Below are 19027 nucleotides of genomic sequence, written 5' to 3' on the forward strand. Positions count from 1 at the left end.
CACTTTCTTATTTAACACTATATTATTGACTGAGTAATGGGATTTCACACTCCCGCCAGATCCCCCCCTTTTTCTTTTTTTTTGCCTATTTCTTCTTTTCTGTCATCCATGATTTCACTCTCATGTTAAACAACTTAAGCATGGGCCATTTACTGATGAAATCTGTCATTGATTAAACTCGTGCTCAGTCTGCAGCTTTCCTTCCACTTGCAAATAATCATGATACAGCTCAACCTCAAGTATGCAGTTTCTTTTACATAACAGCGTCCTTTCAATAATATCAAACATATGTGAGATGCAAACTCTGGGCTCAGTTCTCTGCCTTTAGTTGTTGAGTGAGTCAGTATTTGTGTATGTATATCTCTGGCTCTGTAAAATACTTACATTTTCCAGAGTACAATTAGTGAGCGTCACTTGGAGGTAGTTGTATAATGAAACTCATAGTAATAATAAAACCATAATTATCAATAAAGCTAATTATAGGCGACCTCAGCGTTCACACTCAACACTGCACAATTAGCAGTTAGTCTGTTGAAAAAGAGAGCTGAACCAAAACAATGAGCTTAAAAGGGCTAAAATGGGTTTTGGGTAACTTCCTTTAATTCCATGTTCTTATTTCAAGTAATGCATTCGTAGTCTAAAGAGCAATATTTGCCATTTCTGTTATAGACTGATTGTGCTTTACAGTATACCAATGTTATTCTTCTTGGTGTCTGTGTAGGAAGTTACTGAGGGAGCATCAGTTGGAGGCAGTGACCAAAGCCGCCCAGCAGGAGGAGCTGGAAAGAAGGCGACGTCTGGAGCAGGGGAGAAAGCAGGATTTCCCCATACCACTGCTGCCTGAATACAAAACTGGTGAGAGCATGTATCCATATCTCTGAATAATTAGTTGTACACGTTTAGTACGACTATGTTCGTAGTAGCTATGTTGTTGCAGACATTTTGAGGCTTTCAGCTGCTAGCAACAATGTTCCACAAAGCAATGATTTTGCAAGGCAGACAAGCTTTTCTCACCTTTCTTTCTTTTCCGTCCCTCATTTCTTTACAATCTTCTGTCCCTGTCATCTGTCGTTCCTCTTCCATTCTTCACCCTCTTGATCCGCTGCTTCTTACCTGTCCCTCCATCCAGATGACATAACAAAGCACGTGTCGTCATCGGCGGCATCGACAGTATCGCGGCAAGAAGTGAAGTCATCCAGACAGGAAGTGATCTGCCTGGACTCCAGCAGCACTGGCATCAGCGAGGAGGACAGCAAGACTGACGTACCCACCTCCACTACTATAGAGCACACACACAAATCAGGTGAGCGACACTTGAAATCAGTTTCAAAGATCTTAAAAAAAGAACAAAACAGCAATCGGAGTGAAAGATTTTCGCCTGACTCAAGCATCACTACCTTGATATGAATGTTTTACAGTAGCAGTTGCATTGACTGCTTGAGCACAATACTACCATATGTACATACCATACCTATCCTGTTGATACTAGAATTAACTTCTGGACAAACTTTATGATAAATTGGATGAGAGGTGTTAAAATGTTGTTATTCATCTTCAGGCAGGAGAGGTCATGGTTCTCATTTAGTGTAATTTTAAAGAAAATCTGTTAAGAAATAGCAAATAAATAGAAAACAAAATGAAACTGTGCAGTTTTTAACAAAGAGACCAAAAAACTTGCCCTCTAGGAGACATGTCCCCGAATGTTCTTATTAACAAGGCAGTATTTATACGAGTGAATAATGACAGAGACGTTCTATAGTCTGAATTCTGCACCACACATCCAGGTCACAGTGTAAATCGAGCCTGTGATTGTGTACGTAGGCTAGTGGGTCATATTCCTGTGGAAGGTCATGACAGCAGCTTGAGACACGGAGCTGTGAAGTTTATTTATTGTCATCATCTAGTTTCATGGTACAGTTGTATATTATAAACCGTCCGCTGGGCAAAGCCATAAATACACCACATGCTAATTCTTAAGATGACTAAAGAGCACAGTGTGAGCTTCAGTATGGGTGAAGAGATTTATTACAGATGTCAGGCAATTGGAAAAAGTTAGATCTACTTCTAGCCAAAGCTGTAGCGATTTAAAGGATAAGTTTGCTGTAACGTTGTTTCCCTTAATTTGTCATTGTGATTAACACAGTTTTGTTGGTAGCTTCAGTGTAGAGAAACATGGCATTATTTGGCTGCTTAAACAGTCCAATAGGGAAATTTTTAAAGCTTCAAAACCATGATAAGTCACAGTTAGAAGGAAACAGAAACTATATATTCCACTATAGAAAAATGCATTGCAAACTGTGCTTTTTATCAGGTTTGAATGACTTCCGACCAAGCCGGAAAGAGGAAGTGGTGCAAAATACAACTTGATGGGAAGATGTTTCCTCAAAAGCACAAAGCTCCCAGCATAATCACACACATCTTTGGATGTACTACTGAAAAATAATCACAAAGCTTGCTCTCTGACATGGGATATGTAACATTACATGTTATTTTCACAGTATTTTGGCCATAATAAAGTATAGATTCATTACAGTGCTTTTAAAAAGGCAGCATAACTGGTGCATTAACGCTACCTAGCAAGTTCACTTTTACAAAGCTGTCATGTAAAATAACTTTAAAATGACTGAAAACACTTACGGAGTGGGGAGCATGTTTGAAAGGGCTTGGTTTAAAAAGGTGTTGTTGATTTTCCCTGTTGGACTGCTGCAGCCAACCTCATGGACTGAAGCTATCAGTGAGGTTGAACAATGCATAATAATAAAATGGTTAAACTGCATTTGATTACAGCCTGAGAAACAGTGAAGCTACAGTGAGCAACTCCTGCACTTAATTCCTAACTGACACCAAAATATATCCTGATGTTTCCATTTGTCATCCTGATGAACATATATTGCAACTGCACACATGAAGACCTTTCAGTTGCCCAGTTCAACCTCAGAACGTAAAGCTAAATCACTGCCACCATTTGAGGTCCAATACCTGGCCCAAACACACGCCTGGCAGTCACTGAGGAAATGATTTATCTAAAAGAAATATCACTTCAACAGTTCCAGTAATTTGCCAGTTTTCTAGTTAAAACCTCACATCTCAACAACATCATCATCTCTCTAAGATTAAGCAAAGTAGATAGTCTCATGACAGGCATGTGTTTATTAAATTACACACTCTGTTTCAAATTGCTCTATGAGCCGAGGGGTCTGGGAAGTCAGCACATTAAAAGGCCACATCCGCTTGAATTTCCAGGGAAAAAACTGGATTGAAAAACAAAACATAAATTTGAATAAGGTTTTAATCAGACACAGTTGACAGGCTGATGGTTAAGTGTTAAAAACTGGTTTTCTTTCATGGCTTCTACGCATATTACAGCCTTCCTGTTGTCTCTGTGAAGATAATAAAAAGGAAGTTATTTCACACAAACTCTTTGAAATCACTTGATGTTCAGGTAGCAGCAGATTTCTTTCAAGATTATGAAGCATACATTCTCTCAAGGGTGAACAGACTTTTTTGGAAACATTTAAACCCAATTACTGTAAATCTTCCTGCACAAATTTAAACAACCGGGGTCAAAAATCCCCTTTAGTTACTGTTCAGGGCGGGTACGTGTGTGTGTGTGTGTGTGGAGGGGAGGGGGAGGCTGTTTTTAAAAGTGGAGGGAGTTTTAGTAGATTAGCTTCCATGTGCATCAGAATATTTAAAACCTCCACAGGGTACATCATGTACCGTTCCCTTATTGCCCGAGTGCACAGAGGCACACACACACTCACGCACACACAGACACACACAAAGCGACTCAAACAGTCAAGGATAAACACAGACACACTCAGTTAGGGATAAACACACGTACGTCTGCACTGAAAGACGAGACCGAGGAAAACACATACATATACAGCACAGAGACAAATGAGAGAGAGAGACGGGATGAATAAACAAAGACAGATAATATGTAGATTTGGAAGATGGAAAAGACAAAAACGAAAGAGAAGAGGGAAAAAAAGTGAATTTAGGGAGGAGAAGATAAAAGGAGAGAGTGTCTGTGGGCCAGATCAGAGCAATAAAGCTGGCTAATCCTGGTTATGAGCCAGAACACACACATATAAACACATACACACACACACACTGGGACACACACACTCACACCACAGTGGCACAGTGACATTTCTGGTTGGGGTTGCATAACCAGTCTCCCCCTCCACTCTAATCCTACTTGTATAACCAGCCATTCACAGCAGTTACATAAGCGCACTCGCTCGCTCTATCTATCTCTCTCTCTCTCTCTCTCCCTCTCTCTTTCACACACACTAACATACTGACACACACACCTCTCCTCGTCGTGCCCTCACAGGCTGCCAGCTTGTGTAACTTTCACCACTTGATACCGTTGACGTCCTTTTTCTTTATCAGATATGGATTTTGGTCTTTCCGCTCTACACGCACACAAACACACAAACACACAAACAATCTGTGACGTCCATGTTTGATGTAAGTTTCACTCATGATGAAGCCACATGGTCACTTAAGACAAAGATATCAAGGCCAATAAAAATTGAGTAATAATTGAAAAAAGAAAAGTTTTTGTGTTCTCCATTAGTTTTCTCCTCTTTCTATCTGTGGTTCCTACTTTTCTGTACTTTCAACTTTCCAGATAAAGGCAGCATTGCCAAAAATAAAGTTCTAAATATTTTAAATTGCATGAATTTCTCTAATATTTCCCCTTTTACCCTCATCTTCTTCATATCCTCCTCCCTTGCTTTCTCTCTGCAGACGTTGTTGATCTGAGCTCGAGTGAGGACGACGCCATTGCTCTCGTCGGCAGCGAGTCCATCAACGAGGAGGAAGAGAGCGAGCCGAGCGGCGCTCACGTCAACGACGCCCTCAACCGTTGGGACGCCCAGGGAAGGGTACTGGTCAACGTCAACCATCCAGATACAGAGAAGGACATTTTCCTGTCGCCTCAGCTGGCACGGGTTGTCAAACCTCACCAGGTATTATCACTGCTGCACTCAGAGCAAACGTCAGGTCATTCCGTCTAGTTCTCATGCTGTATATAAGGAAATTAAACTGTTGTTTCTCAAATACAGTCATATCATCAAAATACGGCTGTGTCCAAATACCATTAAAGTCATACTGTGAAAATTCTATTCTGTCAAGCGCTCTTTCAGATTTCTTGACTTTTTGTCAGTCAGGGACAGCTTGCTGAATGTGATCTTTTCATTCATCTTGTATGAGATGTCACCTATTCCTTTTCAGCACCCACCCTCCCTTATTTGGCCCTCTCTCTCCTTGCAACCTTTCCCTCTTCATCACGTTGCTGTCTCCCTTCCTCCTATACGTTCTTATTTCATTTTTTCCTTTTGTCACCATCTTCTCCTCCTCAGATCGGTGGAATCCGCTTCCTGTACGACAACCTTGTGGAGTCCCAGGAGCGTTTCAGCGGCAGCAGCGGATTCGGCTGTATCCTGGCTCACAGCATGGGCCTGGGCAAAACGCTGCAGGTCATCTCCTTCATCGACGTCCTGTTCAAACACACCCAGGCGCACACCGTGCTCGCCATCGTACCTGTAAGCACCTGTTGAACCAATGTTGGAATACAAGGAATGAATCAAAGGGGATTAATGGTGTAATTGGTTGAATGAAGAGATGGGTGCTTATATTTGGACAGACATCATGATGTCTGTGGTAAAGAAGAAATGAAATAACTGATGAGAGCATGAATTAATGGGTGAATTAAGGAACAAGTGCTCTGACACAAACATACAAAATGCTATCTTGTCTACAAGCACTGAAGTTATGATAATGAACATGTGAATAAAGGGCTAAAAAGTTACAGAATTAAAAAAAGAAATGTTGAAATGGGCTCCATTCACAACTTATCAATCATCATTGATTTATTTATCAATTATTTTTTGATGAACAGTATAAAAATAGAAAAAATGCCCATCACAAACTACCACAGCACACAACTATTTAGTCTGATCAGTGTCTGAAAAATCCGGTATTTTTAAGCATGTATGAGGCTGTTATGAACAGGTTTGGTATTCATGCTTAAATGTCAAAATTGAGCAATTAAGTTGTAACTGCACACATTTACTCATTAAATCAAATTCTTAGTTTCTGAACAAGATTAGCATTTAAGCATCAATATGGAGACTAGAGGACAATGAGGACTGTAGATGAACTCTGAGAATTTATGTATTCATTTCTTCGCAGGTGAACACATTGCAGAACTGGCTGGCTGAGTTCAACACGTGGGTGCCGCCCGCTGAGTCGTTACCCCCGGATGACGAGTCCGGACTGATGAGGCCTCGTAACTTTAAGGTTCACATACTCAACGACGAACACAAGTGAGTAACAGGAGCAAAAGCACTTTAAGCTCTTCCTGTGTAAAGACCTAATCGTGTGCCTTTTTTTCCTAAATTTTCTAAAAAATATACAGTATTTTAGAAAATTGAACACAGTAATCCAAAGAGAAACACATAGTGTGATAAAGAGCAACTTTATCGATCTCCTACTAATCAGCAGGCTGGCTGGAGTTATATTCAGACAGGGCAGAGAGGAAATGTTCCTTCCTCTCTGTCTCTTAATCAGTGCTGACAGTCTGACTTTCCTCTGCACTTTATCCCCATCTGGCTCGTCTCGCATCCTTCTCTCCATCATCCTCTTTATCGACAGCTGCTTTTGTTGGAAAGGTTTCCTGATTCTTGAGTGTGTGAGTGGGATTAGGGAGGGAGGGACGGAGGGAGAGAAGCTAAAAGAGGAGCGGGCATTTCCACCAAACAGCCATGTCTGAAAGTGACACAGTAACCTCGTTCTGTCTCCTACTGACATTACTGTTCAAAATTAACATTACCAAGCATTCACTTTTATTGTTCAGACAATACTCAGAAATTTGTGTTATTCACTTTGTAAAATGGATGATGTATTACGATTTTAATTATTTATTACAATGCAGTAAATTGGTTTTCTCTCTTCAATACAAGACAATCATTGTCTTTGCTTTTATTCAAGGGTTTCCCATGTTTCATTGTTTTAATTCCACTCAAAGTTGCCACAAATTGAATAATAACATCCATAAATCTTGAACATATTTACTTGGAGAATGAGAGGAAATCAGTGAGGAACACAAGCAGTAACTCGACTTTCTTATTTTACCCAGGAACACAGCAACCAGGGCAAAGGTGGTGGAGGACTGGGCTCAGGAAGGAGGGGTGCTGCTGATGGGCTATGAGATGTACCGCCTCCTGTCGCTGAAGAAGAGCTTCGTGGCAGGGAGGAAGAAGAAGAGCAAGAAAACTACGGGACCCGTCGTCATTGACCTAGACGAAGAGGACCGGCAGCAGGAACTGCTCAAAGGTGGGAGTGATGAGGGGGGAAATGAAAAAGAAGGAAGGAAGTGAACAGTGAGGACATAGAGAGAGGAAAACACATACAAATGCTAAAAGTTTGCAGAGCACCAGCATAAAATATTGTTAAAAATATGTCCGATGTAAAATATTATATCCTGTCCTGCTCCTCCAGGTATTGAGCAAGCGTTGGCTCGGCCCGGTCCAGATGTTGTGATCTGCGACGAGGGCCATCGCATCAAGAACTGCCACGCCAGCACATCTCAGGCTCTGAAGAATATTCAAACCCGACGCCGTGTGGTCCTGACCGGCTACCCGCTCCAGAACAACCTGATTGAGTACTGGTGCATGGTTGACTTTGTCCGACCTGACTTCCTAGGTATGTTTGTATTTGTATTTGTATGTATTTATTGTCAGGGATGCTTAACTACACGCTTATCATTAAAATGTTTGGCTGTTCTTAGGATCAAACTCTTTTCTAACAACTGTTTTTACATCATATACATATTCCAGGTACGCGGCAAGAGTTCAGTAACATGTTTGAGCGTCCCATTCTCAATGGGCAGTGTGTGGACAGCACTCCTGTGGATGTCCGGCTGATGAGGTACAGGAGCCACGTCCTGCACAGCCTGCTGGAGGGCTTCGTACAGAGGTGAGACAGCTGCCGTTAGAAACACACCATCACTGCCCAGAAAACAACACTTGACCTCATTTATTAGAGAATTAAAAAGATTCTGCTGACATTTGGCTCTTTCAGATCTGGCCAACAGTGGCTGAAAAATTGTAGCACTATTTCATTTTATGTACTTGTTTGGGTCAAGTTGAATTCTTCATGTTTAGAAAACATATGACAGTTATTTACTGTTACTTTTCTTAATACCAGACGAGGCCACGACGTCCTGAAGGACCAGCTGCCCTCTAAGGAGGAGCATGTGATCCTGGTGCGTCTGTCCCCACTTCAGAGGGCTCTTTACACAGAGTTCATGAACCGCTTCAAAGAGGCGGGAAACACTGGCTGGCTCAGCCTTAACCCGCTGAAGGCTTTCTGTGTCTGCTGCAAGGTGAGAAGGAGGGCAAGTGTGTACAATTAATCAGTTATTTTACCTACAATTGAAGATAAATGTTAAAATGACTGCTATATATGTCCTCTGGTTTTTGTACGAGTTCCTGCTGTCTTTGTAGCACCCAAATAACTATCTAAGTCAACATGTTTCAACATGACCACAGTAAATTCCTGTATACTTGTTGTAGTTGGCAAGGCCAGTGATTCTCACCTTGACAAAGTGTTCTCACACCCTGATCTCCTGTTTTTCTTCAGATTTGGAACCATCCAGACGTGCTGTATGAGGCCTTACAGAAGGAAAACCTGGCAAATGACCAGGACTTAGACCTTGATGACATCACTTCCACAGGACCCGCCCGATGTCCGACCGCACCCAATCAAAAGTCCAAGCCCCTGGAAAATCCAAACCCCATTGGTGGTCTGAGTCTCAACCAACTGCAGGAGAAAGCCAATCAAGTCATCACTTACGAATGGGTATGTTAAAAGAAAAGAGTTTTGGAGCACATGTTTTTGCTCCCTGTGACACCAAACCTTTTGACCTGAATCACAAAATCGGAACATTGTGTTCTCTCTTATTGAGATAATATGAAGAGGAATCCAAACAGAAAATAAATGAACTACACTTTAACCCATAATGACCCAGTCCAAAGAAAGTTAAACTCATCTACATGTTTTACTTATTACAAGTCTTTACAACTCATTAAACTCTCTGATAGAAAGCATTGGAATCGATATAACTCCAAAAATGTTTATGCTTCTGGGCATGTTCAGTGTTATGTTGTGGGCTTGCATAAGACATCTTCAGATAACAAGCTCACATGCTTTTTAGTTAAGCAGAAATGTAACCTCACTGTACCTTCATTTCATTATCTAATGAGCCTCATCACTCTATCTCTGCTACATTGCCAGGCGAAGGACATCATGTATGATTACAAGCCCGGCCTCCTGGAGAACTCGGCTAAGATGGTTCTGCTGTTCCATCTGATAGAGGAGAGCGTCAGGAAGGGAGACAAGCTCCTCGTCTTCAGGTAAAAGACCGGGCAACGCTGAAGCACACATCTGGATAATATAACACTTCTATAACAATTCTTACGTGCTTGAACAAATCAAAAAACAAATTAAAAAAATGTGATTACTTAAACATTTCACCCTAAAATTGCCCATATAACAGTTTTGGTGCATTACATTTGCATTGTTAAGCTTTCCGGTGTGTGATCCAATCTCTAATTTTACCTCTGTTTGCCTTCTACAGTCAGAGTTTGTCCACGCTGACGGTGATTGAGGATTTCCTAGCAAAGAGAGCTGTGCCTCCCTCACCCAACACATCCAGCAGAGACAGACCCAATCAGAACTGGGTCCGCAACCTTAACTACTACAGTAAGTGTTCATATATTATGATGTTTTCAGTCATTGGTATCATGACAAGGAGATGCACTTAAAGAGTAGACCGGTTAAAGTTATTTTAGGCACACAGACACATATGGTGTGAAACAGGTATAGTTCAGTGGAAGACAGGAAAATGTTTGAATATCTGTTCAGTTCGCTAAAAGATTGGTCACTTTGTCAACTAAGTAAAAATGAATTGATTCTGTACTAAAAAGTGAGCATGTAAATAAATGAAGAATTATAATGAGGAAATGAAGGTGGAGAAATATATTGATTAATTGTACATTAAATGAATATGTCAAAGCACCACAGCATGTTAAGCTACTGAACCACTCTGTTTTAACTCTGCATTGGTTGTGTGATATTTTGAAGGACTGGATGGAAGCACAACAGCCTCGGAGAGAGAGAGACTGATAAACCAGTTCAATGATCCCACCAATACCTCGGCATGGGTCTTCTTGCTGTCAACCAGGTAATACACACACACACATGCAGAAACAGTAATATAAATGGCAGAAAATTGATGCAAAATATTTATGTCAGAATGCAACATGACATTAACAAACACAACCCAATTGTGCACCTCTTTGGGATACAGGGCTGGTTGTCTGGGTGTGAACCTGATCGGTGCAAACAGAGTGGTGGTGTTTGACGCCTCCTGGAACCCATGCCACGATGCTCAGGCTGTGTGCCGCGTCTACCGCTACGGCCAAAAGAAGCGATGTCATATCTACCGACTGGTGTGCGACTTCACACTGGAGAAGAAGATCTATGACCGACAGATCTCCAAACAGGGCATGTCAGGTGAGTTGAAAAATTCATTGACTTGTTATGTTTAATTATTACCTTTTTAGGAGAGAATTAATCTAATGTTCATTTCCTGTTGTTCAGACTAAAGGTGTGGAAAAAGGAAGGGAGGAAGCAAGAAAAATAATCAAGAAAAACTGAACCACGTATTAAATAGTGGGGAAATATTTTAAAAAGATTACTTAAACACACCACACTCAAACTATTTAAATTTCTTTCTTATTTCAAGCTGACCACTTTTTCAAATACAGACTTTCTGAAAACCCCAATCCATGCTCTTCTATGTAACTTCGGCAGACAGACCCCCCAAAACTCAATAATCAGCTTTGAGTTAAAGTCAGAGTTCTTCTGTCAAGAGGCTCTTGTCTGACTGAGTAAACTGTCTCAAGTGTTTGCCATAAGCTTTGACTGGCGAGACAGACACATTCAGGCCACTGAAGCTTTGGAGAGCTGTTGAAATCAGCCCACATTTTCTTACAATTTGCTCTACTTTCGCCTCCACTTCTCTCTGTCCACACATCCTGCTCCTCTCAACCCTTCATCTTTTCTTTCTTCCTTTCTCCCTCTTTCCATCAGATCGGGTGGTGGATGATCTGAACCCTGTGCTGACCTTCACCAGGAGGGAGGTGGATTCTCTTCTTCATTTTGTGGAGGAGGAGCCAGACCCCTCCCAGGTCCAACTGCAGCATCAGGACAGCCTGGAGAGCATCCTCAGGAAGGCGCTGTACCTCTATCCTCGCCTGATTACTAAGGTAAATGAACAGAGGATGCCTGTGCCCCCTATAGGTGTTTAAAAGTAGGACATGTTTTTGTCCCCCAGCGTACAGGATTTGCATCGTCTATTGCGGTTTTGATTGTTCTCTACTTATTCAAAAAATAATTTGCTGTCAAGGTGGCTTTTTGAATGAAAATGTAAAAAAGAAAGAGAACTAGGCCATTCAGTTGCTATTATGTCTTCATATTTAGTTTCAGTTTCATTATGATGTACCTAATTAAACCTGCTGGATTCTCAGCGGAGAGTTTCCAGACTTAACTGTGATAGTAAAAACTAGGCTCACAAGATTGTAATAGTGTGTGTGACAAATATTCTCCCACTCAGGGTTTGATGTGCGCCTCTCTCACATGTCTTTCCCTCCTTCTTTCAGCAACCTTTCCCACATGAATCCCTGCTGATGGACCGAAGGGAGCTGAAGCTGAGCAAAGTTGAGAAGAAAGCAGCGAGGAAGGGTTATGAAGAGGAGAAAAGGGCGTCTGTCCCGTACACCCGCCCTTCCTATGCTCACTACTATCCCGCCAGTGACCAGAGCCTCACCAACATCCCAGCCTTCAGCCAGAGAAACTGGTCAGTAATTCAACTTTGTCACAGCTGAAATGGCTGCTATGTCTTATTTAGTTCATATATCACTTTGCCTTTCAAAGGGCTCTTGAGATGTAAAATCCTTCACAAGGAACTAATTAGCAAGTTTATCTAGCACTAAAACGTGGTATAGAAATAACCATAATACATGGTCTAATAGATAAATAACCTTTCTGCTCAGGCGACCACCTCCTCGTACTGAGGAGAAGCTTGTGGCTAGCGTCCGGCCAGTCCAGTCTACTCCTGTTCCCATGACGCCCCGCCAGGCATCTGCAGGCTCTGCCTCAGGCAATGATTCATCAGAATCCAGCATTGGAGGCTTTCCTGTCAACTGCTTGCAGAAAGCCGGGGTGTTTGTACAGAAGATCGTCACTACTACCGGTAGGCAAACTGTATCTGATGTATACAATCCAATACTTAAATGTCTTTGATTATTCTCATTTCCCCCTCATCCTTTCCTTAAAAATGTTACCCTTTTCTTGACATTACCTGAAAACTATTGATATTGTTACTACTGTTGGTTAAGTTGTCTTTCTTGTTCTCTTGTAGACATCGTGATCCCAGGTACCAACAGCTCAACAGATGTCCAGGCCAGGATCACCGCTGGAGAGAGTATTCATGTGATAAGGGGCACCAAAGGTAACCGATCATACTATTACAAAACCCCTTTGTATACTCTTGCCGTGATAATTGATAATTAAAACATTTGACTGCCAAGACTTCTCAAATGTGATATTTTGCTTGTTCTTATATGTTAATATATTTGGGTTATGGGACTGTTCAGACAAAGCTTCATTTAGCTTTCTGTGTGGACGGATCATTTATTTCACCTTTCTCTATTTTAGGGACTTACATCAGGACATCTGATGGACGGATTTATGCCATCAGAGCAGCTAACAAGATTAAGACAACAGAGGAAAGTACTACAGAACCACCCAAAGGTAGGATGATGCTTTTACCAGAACTTACTTCCAACTAAAACCTTGGTTAGACAAGCAGAAATGTAAAAATATAACATTACTACTACACTACCTCAGAGATGAGGTACTATATGTACAAGAAAATATTACTGGCGTTATGCTGTTACAACACATGTAAAGGGTTTAATTCTTTCCAAAATCTAACATCAACCCCCTTGTTCTTCTCAGACTCCCAGTCCCCAGCAGAGGAGGTTTCTACCAATGGCAGTAACGGTTGCCTGTCACCTGACAGGAAACAGCAGGAACTCTCCAAGACTCTGCCCCGCCCTCTTTCACCTGACAGCCCAGAGATCATCAGTGAGTTGCAGCGCTACACAGGTGGCACAGGAGCCGGCGCCAAAGCAGGTTCCGGAGATCAACCAGTGAGGGAGGCAGAGAGCAAAGTGAACAACCTGCCATCAGCTAAACTGCTTCAGACCAATGGCAGCAGTGGGAATAAAAGCCACCATGATGCCTCTGTGACTAATGTCATCCAGCCCAACATGGATGGCACTATGGCCCAAGACCTGAGAACAGGGTCCAAGCGCAAAGCCTCCACCCCATCCCTGGATGAGCGTCCCAGCAAGCAACCCTCTGCTGGCAAGCACTCTTCTCTGGCCTCACAAGGCTTCCCCTTCACTGGGGGCTATGGCCTCCCTCCTCTGGGCCTCAGCCCCACCATGTTGGCTGGGTCACTGGGGCACCCACTGTTCATGGGTGCAGGCCCGCCTTACTTCCATACTCAACTGGGGGACCCCGGCTTCATGTACCCTGATCTGTTTGGCTTGGGTGGAGCCAGTGCAATCCCTCCGTCATCCTCCTCCTCCACATCGACATCATCCACCGCTACTGCCATCTCATCTTCCTCATCACTGTCATCCTCTGCATCAAATAAAGCTGCCAGTTCAGTTCCAGGTGCCCTGCCACCATTCATGCTGAGCCCCAGCATGGCGGGTATGGCCGGTATGGCTGGGATGATTCCTCCAGGCTTCCCGCTCTCTTACAGTCAGTCTCTGGCCAGCCTCTACACAGGGTCTATGCTCCCTGGGGGGCTGCCAGGTCCAGCTGCCACTCCTGGTCCAGCTGGAGCCAGCTTCCTCTCACAGTACCATCCAACTGCTGCCTCCAGCTCCTCCTCATCTTCCCCTTCCTCCTTCTCCTCCTCAGCATGGTCTGAAGGCCACCGTGCCCCAGTGCTGGTGAATGGTGGGAATATTAGCAGAGCCAGCAGCTCTGATGACGACGACAATGATGATGTGATTGAGGTGAGGGGTTAGTGACAGATGAAAGATGTTTGAGCAAACTTGATTCAATTTCATAATCAACAAGATAGGATGACATCCTATTCGCCAGGATGCAGGCTTTAAAGGGCTTGTGGCCGAGGCCGTGAGGGAAACATACAAAAATTGAAAGACAGTTAAAGTGACGACATCTGAGCCCCTGCTTTACTCAAAGTGTTTCCTCTGTTTGTCTCCACTGCCTTGGAGATACAGTCTGAATAGAGGTTGAACTCAGACTGGACACAGAGCGACAAATCTTTATGCTGAAAATCTGTAGATGAAACCTGTGGAAGAACATCCAGAGGGAAGAGGAAAATAAAAATCAAGAGGACTTTGAGCTTCCAGGTTTTTGTCCAATACTGGCATTGAAATACTAATCACTGGACTTAGTACTGCTGAGTGTGGGCCTGTAGTGACCACAAATGGCCACAAGTTGTACTGTTGGCTTTAGAGATTCTAGTTCTGCAGCTTTGTTAATTGTCAACTCTTTTGCTTTTTCCAGCTAATTTAAAAAAAATGATGGGTGGAGTTGCTTATAAAAAAAAGGTTTGATAAGTAAGTTAGCTGGTAGTAACATTTGTTAAATATCAGTAACTTAAAAGGTATTGTTTGTCGCTTGTCAAATATTGCTACTGAATATTTGTTAAAATGGTAAAAGAAAAGGAAAATAGATCAAAACAGAACCTTTAGACAGAATTTTGATTGAACTTAATAATTCACTGCCAGGACAGGAGTATTGTATGTTTTTAGAAAAAAGAAAAAAAGACACAGGATCATCTTGAATTATTGAAAAAGCTGTTTAAGTTAAGGATTAGGTTAAAGACAATTACTGAAACCTTAAAACGCTAATGAAAGAATGTATGCTTAAACAAATGCCTTTAAACCAGGCCTTTTTGAAACGACGACTCCTATTTAGGCATCAGACGTGGGAAGATCTGATTTTTTTTCTTTTTTGTGCATTTTATATTTATGTAATCTCTTTTACTTAAAAAGAAAGTCATTGCCTAAAAACAGCCAGGTGTAAAATGAGAAAAAAAACTGTGTTCTAGCGAGGTGTCCTCCATGTAGCGGAGAAACAACAAACAGAAAATGCCTTTTTTGCCTCCATCTTTCTGAATGTGAACTGTGAGAGAGGAGAGTTAAGGAGAGACAGACGGTCACCGCGGCTCTCTGAATCTCACCCACAGTCTTACTGTAGCCTAGCGAAAAACGATGCAAAACACTCACTCAAGCCTATATGTATTCGTACAACCCCAGAGGAATTAAGCTTGCAAAACCCCGAGTTTTGGTTACGCTTGTGTCGTTACTGTGTTTGTATCTGTGTGTCGTGTTCTTGGGGGTTACAAAAGGAAAAAAAGAAAAGAAGAAAAAAACTAAGTTACTCGGTTTGGTAACTCATTCTTACGACAACCCAGATTCCATTTCTGCTCTGCTGTTTTTTCTGTCTCATCTCATTTTATGTGAATAGAAGTCATTGTGAAACCAAACCGATTGTGGAGAGATGGTGTAGCTTCGCCAAAAAACCGAGAAATGCACAAGCACATCAACAACCTCCATCAAAGAGGATTGTGTCTTTAGAGACCAAATAATGTTGTCAACAATGTAGAGCAGAATTGAAAATCCACCACAGCGACACACTATGTTCTCTCTACAGCCCTCCTCACAGCCACAGTCAAGAAGAAGTACATATCCATCTCTCTGTACGACCTTTCAGATAACACTGTACACTGTACTGCACTGTAAAAGAGACACAAATCTGTATACGTCTGTAGACTGGTTTAAAAGCTATGGAAAGCTGCATCACATGACCAAGTTCCTTTAGATCAACAATAAACCCCTCTGATCACACAGACTTATCTACTGCCTCACCCAAACTTATAATAGGGGATGGTCAGCACTGATGCGGAAAATCTTCTCCTCCAAAATGGCTTCGGCAAGAGCTTTAAAAACCCATCAGCTCTATTGTCGAAAAACCCAAGCAAAGACTAAACATCTTCCTCTTCCATGTATTTGTTCTTCATACTGAAATTATTAGTTTACTCATGTTTCATTTTTGTTCTTCTCTTTTTACGATGTTTGAATTTACCAAATTTATTTATTTATGACGGTGCATATTTATTCATTTGTATTTTTATTTTTGTACAATGTTTTTTTTTTTTTTGGGGGGGGGGGGGTTTCTCTTTTTTTTTGGCTTCCTTTTATTGCTTTTCTTGTTTGTAATATTAATATGGTCACATTACTATTGTTGTTACTACGGTTGGAAAAAATGCTTCAATTTCTTGTGTTTTTATTTTTAAGAAGTGATTATCTGCCGATCTGACCCAGCATGTGTGCACTGTGTAGAACTTGCATGTGGACCAACTAATCAGTGCATTACTATGCACATTAATAATCAGGATAGCATATTTAAGAAGGCTTCAGTGAATATCATATCCTGTCTATGATTACTCTGATTATGAGAATCCCATAGAAAGATACCTGGGATATGTCGATATTAGTTGTGATACTGAGCTCAGATTCCTTCATCAGAGTATCCTGCCTGATTGTTCAAAATTGGGATACAATAAGTACTTTATCAGAATAACATGAGCCATTTGTGTGCATTTAAATGAAGCTTAAATTACAAGTAATGGGTCAGAAACTGAGGCAGCCCAACCACTCGTCAGCTGAAAAGAAAGAAAACAATGATATCAAGTGCTTTGCTATCCCTTTTTTTTTGTGTTGCCCTTTTTCATATCATCAGAAATGTCCATCTGTGTGTCATCCTTATGATGGCAAACAATCGAGTTTGCTAAGTGTTCAACTGTTCGGTTTTCAGCGTTTGCTGCGTCGACTGACTGCTCTTTTATTTCACAGCTTTCTACTTGAATTTACATATTTATTTATACAAATCAATTCGGTCGGACAAGCCGAGCCAACCGTCTGAATTCCATTTTAGTTGAGGAGAAGATTGAACGCTGCTGTCTTTGAGGATTGGCTCTGGTTAAAGCCTGTTGTGTAGTTTATCGATGGACAATGTGTATGACCTTGCATTACTTTTTTTGAAGTTTGTAAATAAAAAGAAACATGTTCCAAATGGTACTTTTCACAATTTCTTTACATTAGTAGCAAATGTAGTAGAACCCCCCCCCCCCCCCCCCCCCCAAACACACGCACACACACACGCAGCCAAGCATATATATACAGTTGACACTAACTGTGCTTTCCTAGAAGATTAGCCATTTTACAGTTTTACAGTCACATTACATGAAAATAATTAGCTTCCACCCACAGTCACTATATGTATAATAAACAAGTACATATTATGTATAGAACTTTAACACAGTAATCTATGTTGTATTTGAATTGTTGAACATTACATGTCTTTTGTCAGTTAGCACATGTGAAATCAAATCTACGATCTAATACTTGCGGTAGAATCACTTTGGGCTCATTTTAAAATCGAAAATTTACCCCAAAGCCCCACACACTTTTTAGAAAGGTGCTGCTGTATGTTTGATTTGAATTAGGGTTCTGGGTCCATTTTGATGTTCTTTTCCCTTCAGAGACATAATCATCACAATCATGATGTAAAAAAAAAGATTTTGGTGTCAACGCTGCAATAAAGATTCTGTAATCAGCCCCAGACTGAAATTAAACGATAACTTAATTTTGGTAATTCATGTTTAAGAATATATTGCAGATATTTAAAACAAAACTTATTCTAAAATCTTTTGTTGTGCAGTTTTAGTGATGTTTTTACATTTTATCAAGGCTCCCTTGAATACAAAATGAATTTGGCTACTAAATAAACCAAAACAACATTCTGTTTTTGTCAGATGGACACACTCTTTATTCTTGGCTGATAAACAGACAAGCAAAGAAGGTGATTCAACATAATTATAATAAACACAGGAAAGAGCTTGTTTATCATATCTTACTGATAAATATTCCACCTTAATGCAGGGTTAAGTCTATGCTTGTTGGTGGTGTCCCATATGATTTATTCCACCTATAAGAAGACAATGACCTGAGGATATGGTTGTATTGACCTCCATGGTCTGGACTGAAAAGGTGTCTGAATGATCGTAATCCTGTTTCATTCAATTCATGACCTGTACATAAATAACCACAGCTTTGCAGAAGAAAGTGATTAAAATTAACCCAGCACTCTAGCTGTGACAATTATTTGATTGCAGAACTCGACAGCCTATGCTTTTACTATAGCTCATACATAGATTTGATGCAAACTTGACAGTGTCCCTGTAGAACTAGGATTTTAGAACTAAATTGTGCCTACTAATCAAATATATTGCCCAGAGTACTTAAATGTATCAACCATAGCCAGAAATAAATCAGTTTTTGGCTGATGGTAATTTTCCAGCCTGAACATGAGCTTCCTATGTGACTTACTTTTTAGAATGCATGGGTCCCCAGATTATGTGTAAAGGTGTTGTATATGTAACTGCTTCATTTTTGGAACTGCACGGCATGTACCATGAAGCACAATGACTATCATCACATACATCTACACTTTTATATCTATGTTCGATAATTCCTATGTGGTCTTCTTTCTTGTAAAATTTGAGTGAAGGTTGTTGTTAAGTCTATGTCCTTGTTCTGTGTTTCTTTTTTTCAGCCTATTTCTATGTGGTTTGTCTTTTTGTAAATGTGATGTGACTTCTGAATAAAATGTATGAGTCTGTTATTGTTGTGTCTTCTTCACTTAATCGATTTGATTATTTTATCCAATTCAAATTAGCAGAGAGCTAAGTTATTTAGCCCAGTCAAGAGAAGGCATGCACTTAGAAGTGAAGTGAAAGCACATTACATTGAAAGCCCATTTAGGGGCTATC

At 41.1% G+C, this 19027-nt stretch overlaps 1 protein-coding gene across 1 annotated transcript in view; it reads left to right on the forward strand.

The window, feature by feature from the left end:
• LOC133987420 (helicase ARIP4-like) overlaps positions 1-17350 on the forward strand; it is a 52461-nt gene extending 35111 nt beyond the window's left edge. The window contains exons 4-23 of the mRNA XM_062426786.1: positions 722-855; positions 1130-1303; positions 4762-4982; positions 5376-5558; positions 6208-6341; positions 7154-7350; positions 7516-7719; positions 7854-7992; positions 8224-8401; positions 8659-8877; positions 9313-9431; positions 9656-9780; positions 10162-10261; positions 10388-10593; positions 11173-11348; positions 11742-11938; positions 12135-12334; positions 12503-12592; positions 12799-12894; positions 13102-17350. Of these exons, the coding sequence (XP_062282770.1) occupies positions 722-855; positions 1130-1303; positions 4762-4982; positions 5376-5558; positions 6208-6341; positions 7154-7350; positions 7516-7719; positions 7854-7992; positions 8224-8401; positions 8659-8877; positions 9313-9431; positions 9656-9780; positions 10162-10261; positions 10388-10593; positions 11173-11348; positions 11742-11938; positions 12135-12334; positions 12503-12592; positions 12799-12894; positions 13102-14189 (4180 nt within the window). The 3' untranslated portion in view covers positions 14190-17350. The remainder of the gene's footprint in view (positions 1-721; positions 856-1129; positions 1304-4761; positions 4983-5375; positions 5559-6207; positions 6342-7153; positions 7351-7515; positions 7720-7853; positions 7993-8223; positions 8402-8658; positions 8878-9312; positions 9432-9655; positions 9781-10161; positions 10262-10387; positions 10594-11172; positions 11349-11741; positions 11939-12134; positions 12335-12502; positions 12593-12798; positions 12895-13101) is intronic.
• Positions 17351-19027: the final 1677 nt, after the last annotated feature.

Source organism: Scomber scombrus, chromosome 10 (assembly GCF_963691925.1).
Source record: "Scomber scombrus chromosome 10, fScoSco1.1, whole genome shotgun sequence".
In the NCBI taxonomy this organism is placed as follows: Eukaryota; Metazoa; Chordata; class Actinopteri; order Scombriformes; family Scombridae; genus Scomber; species Scomber scombrus.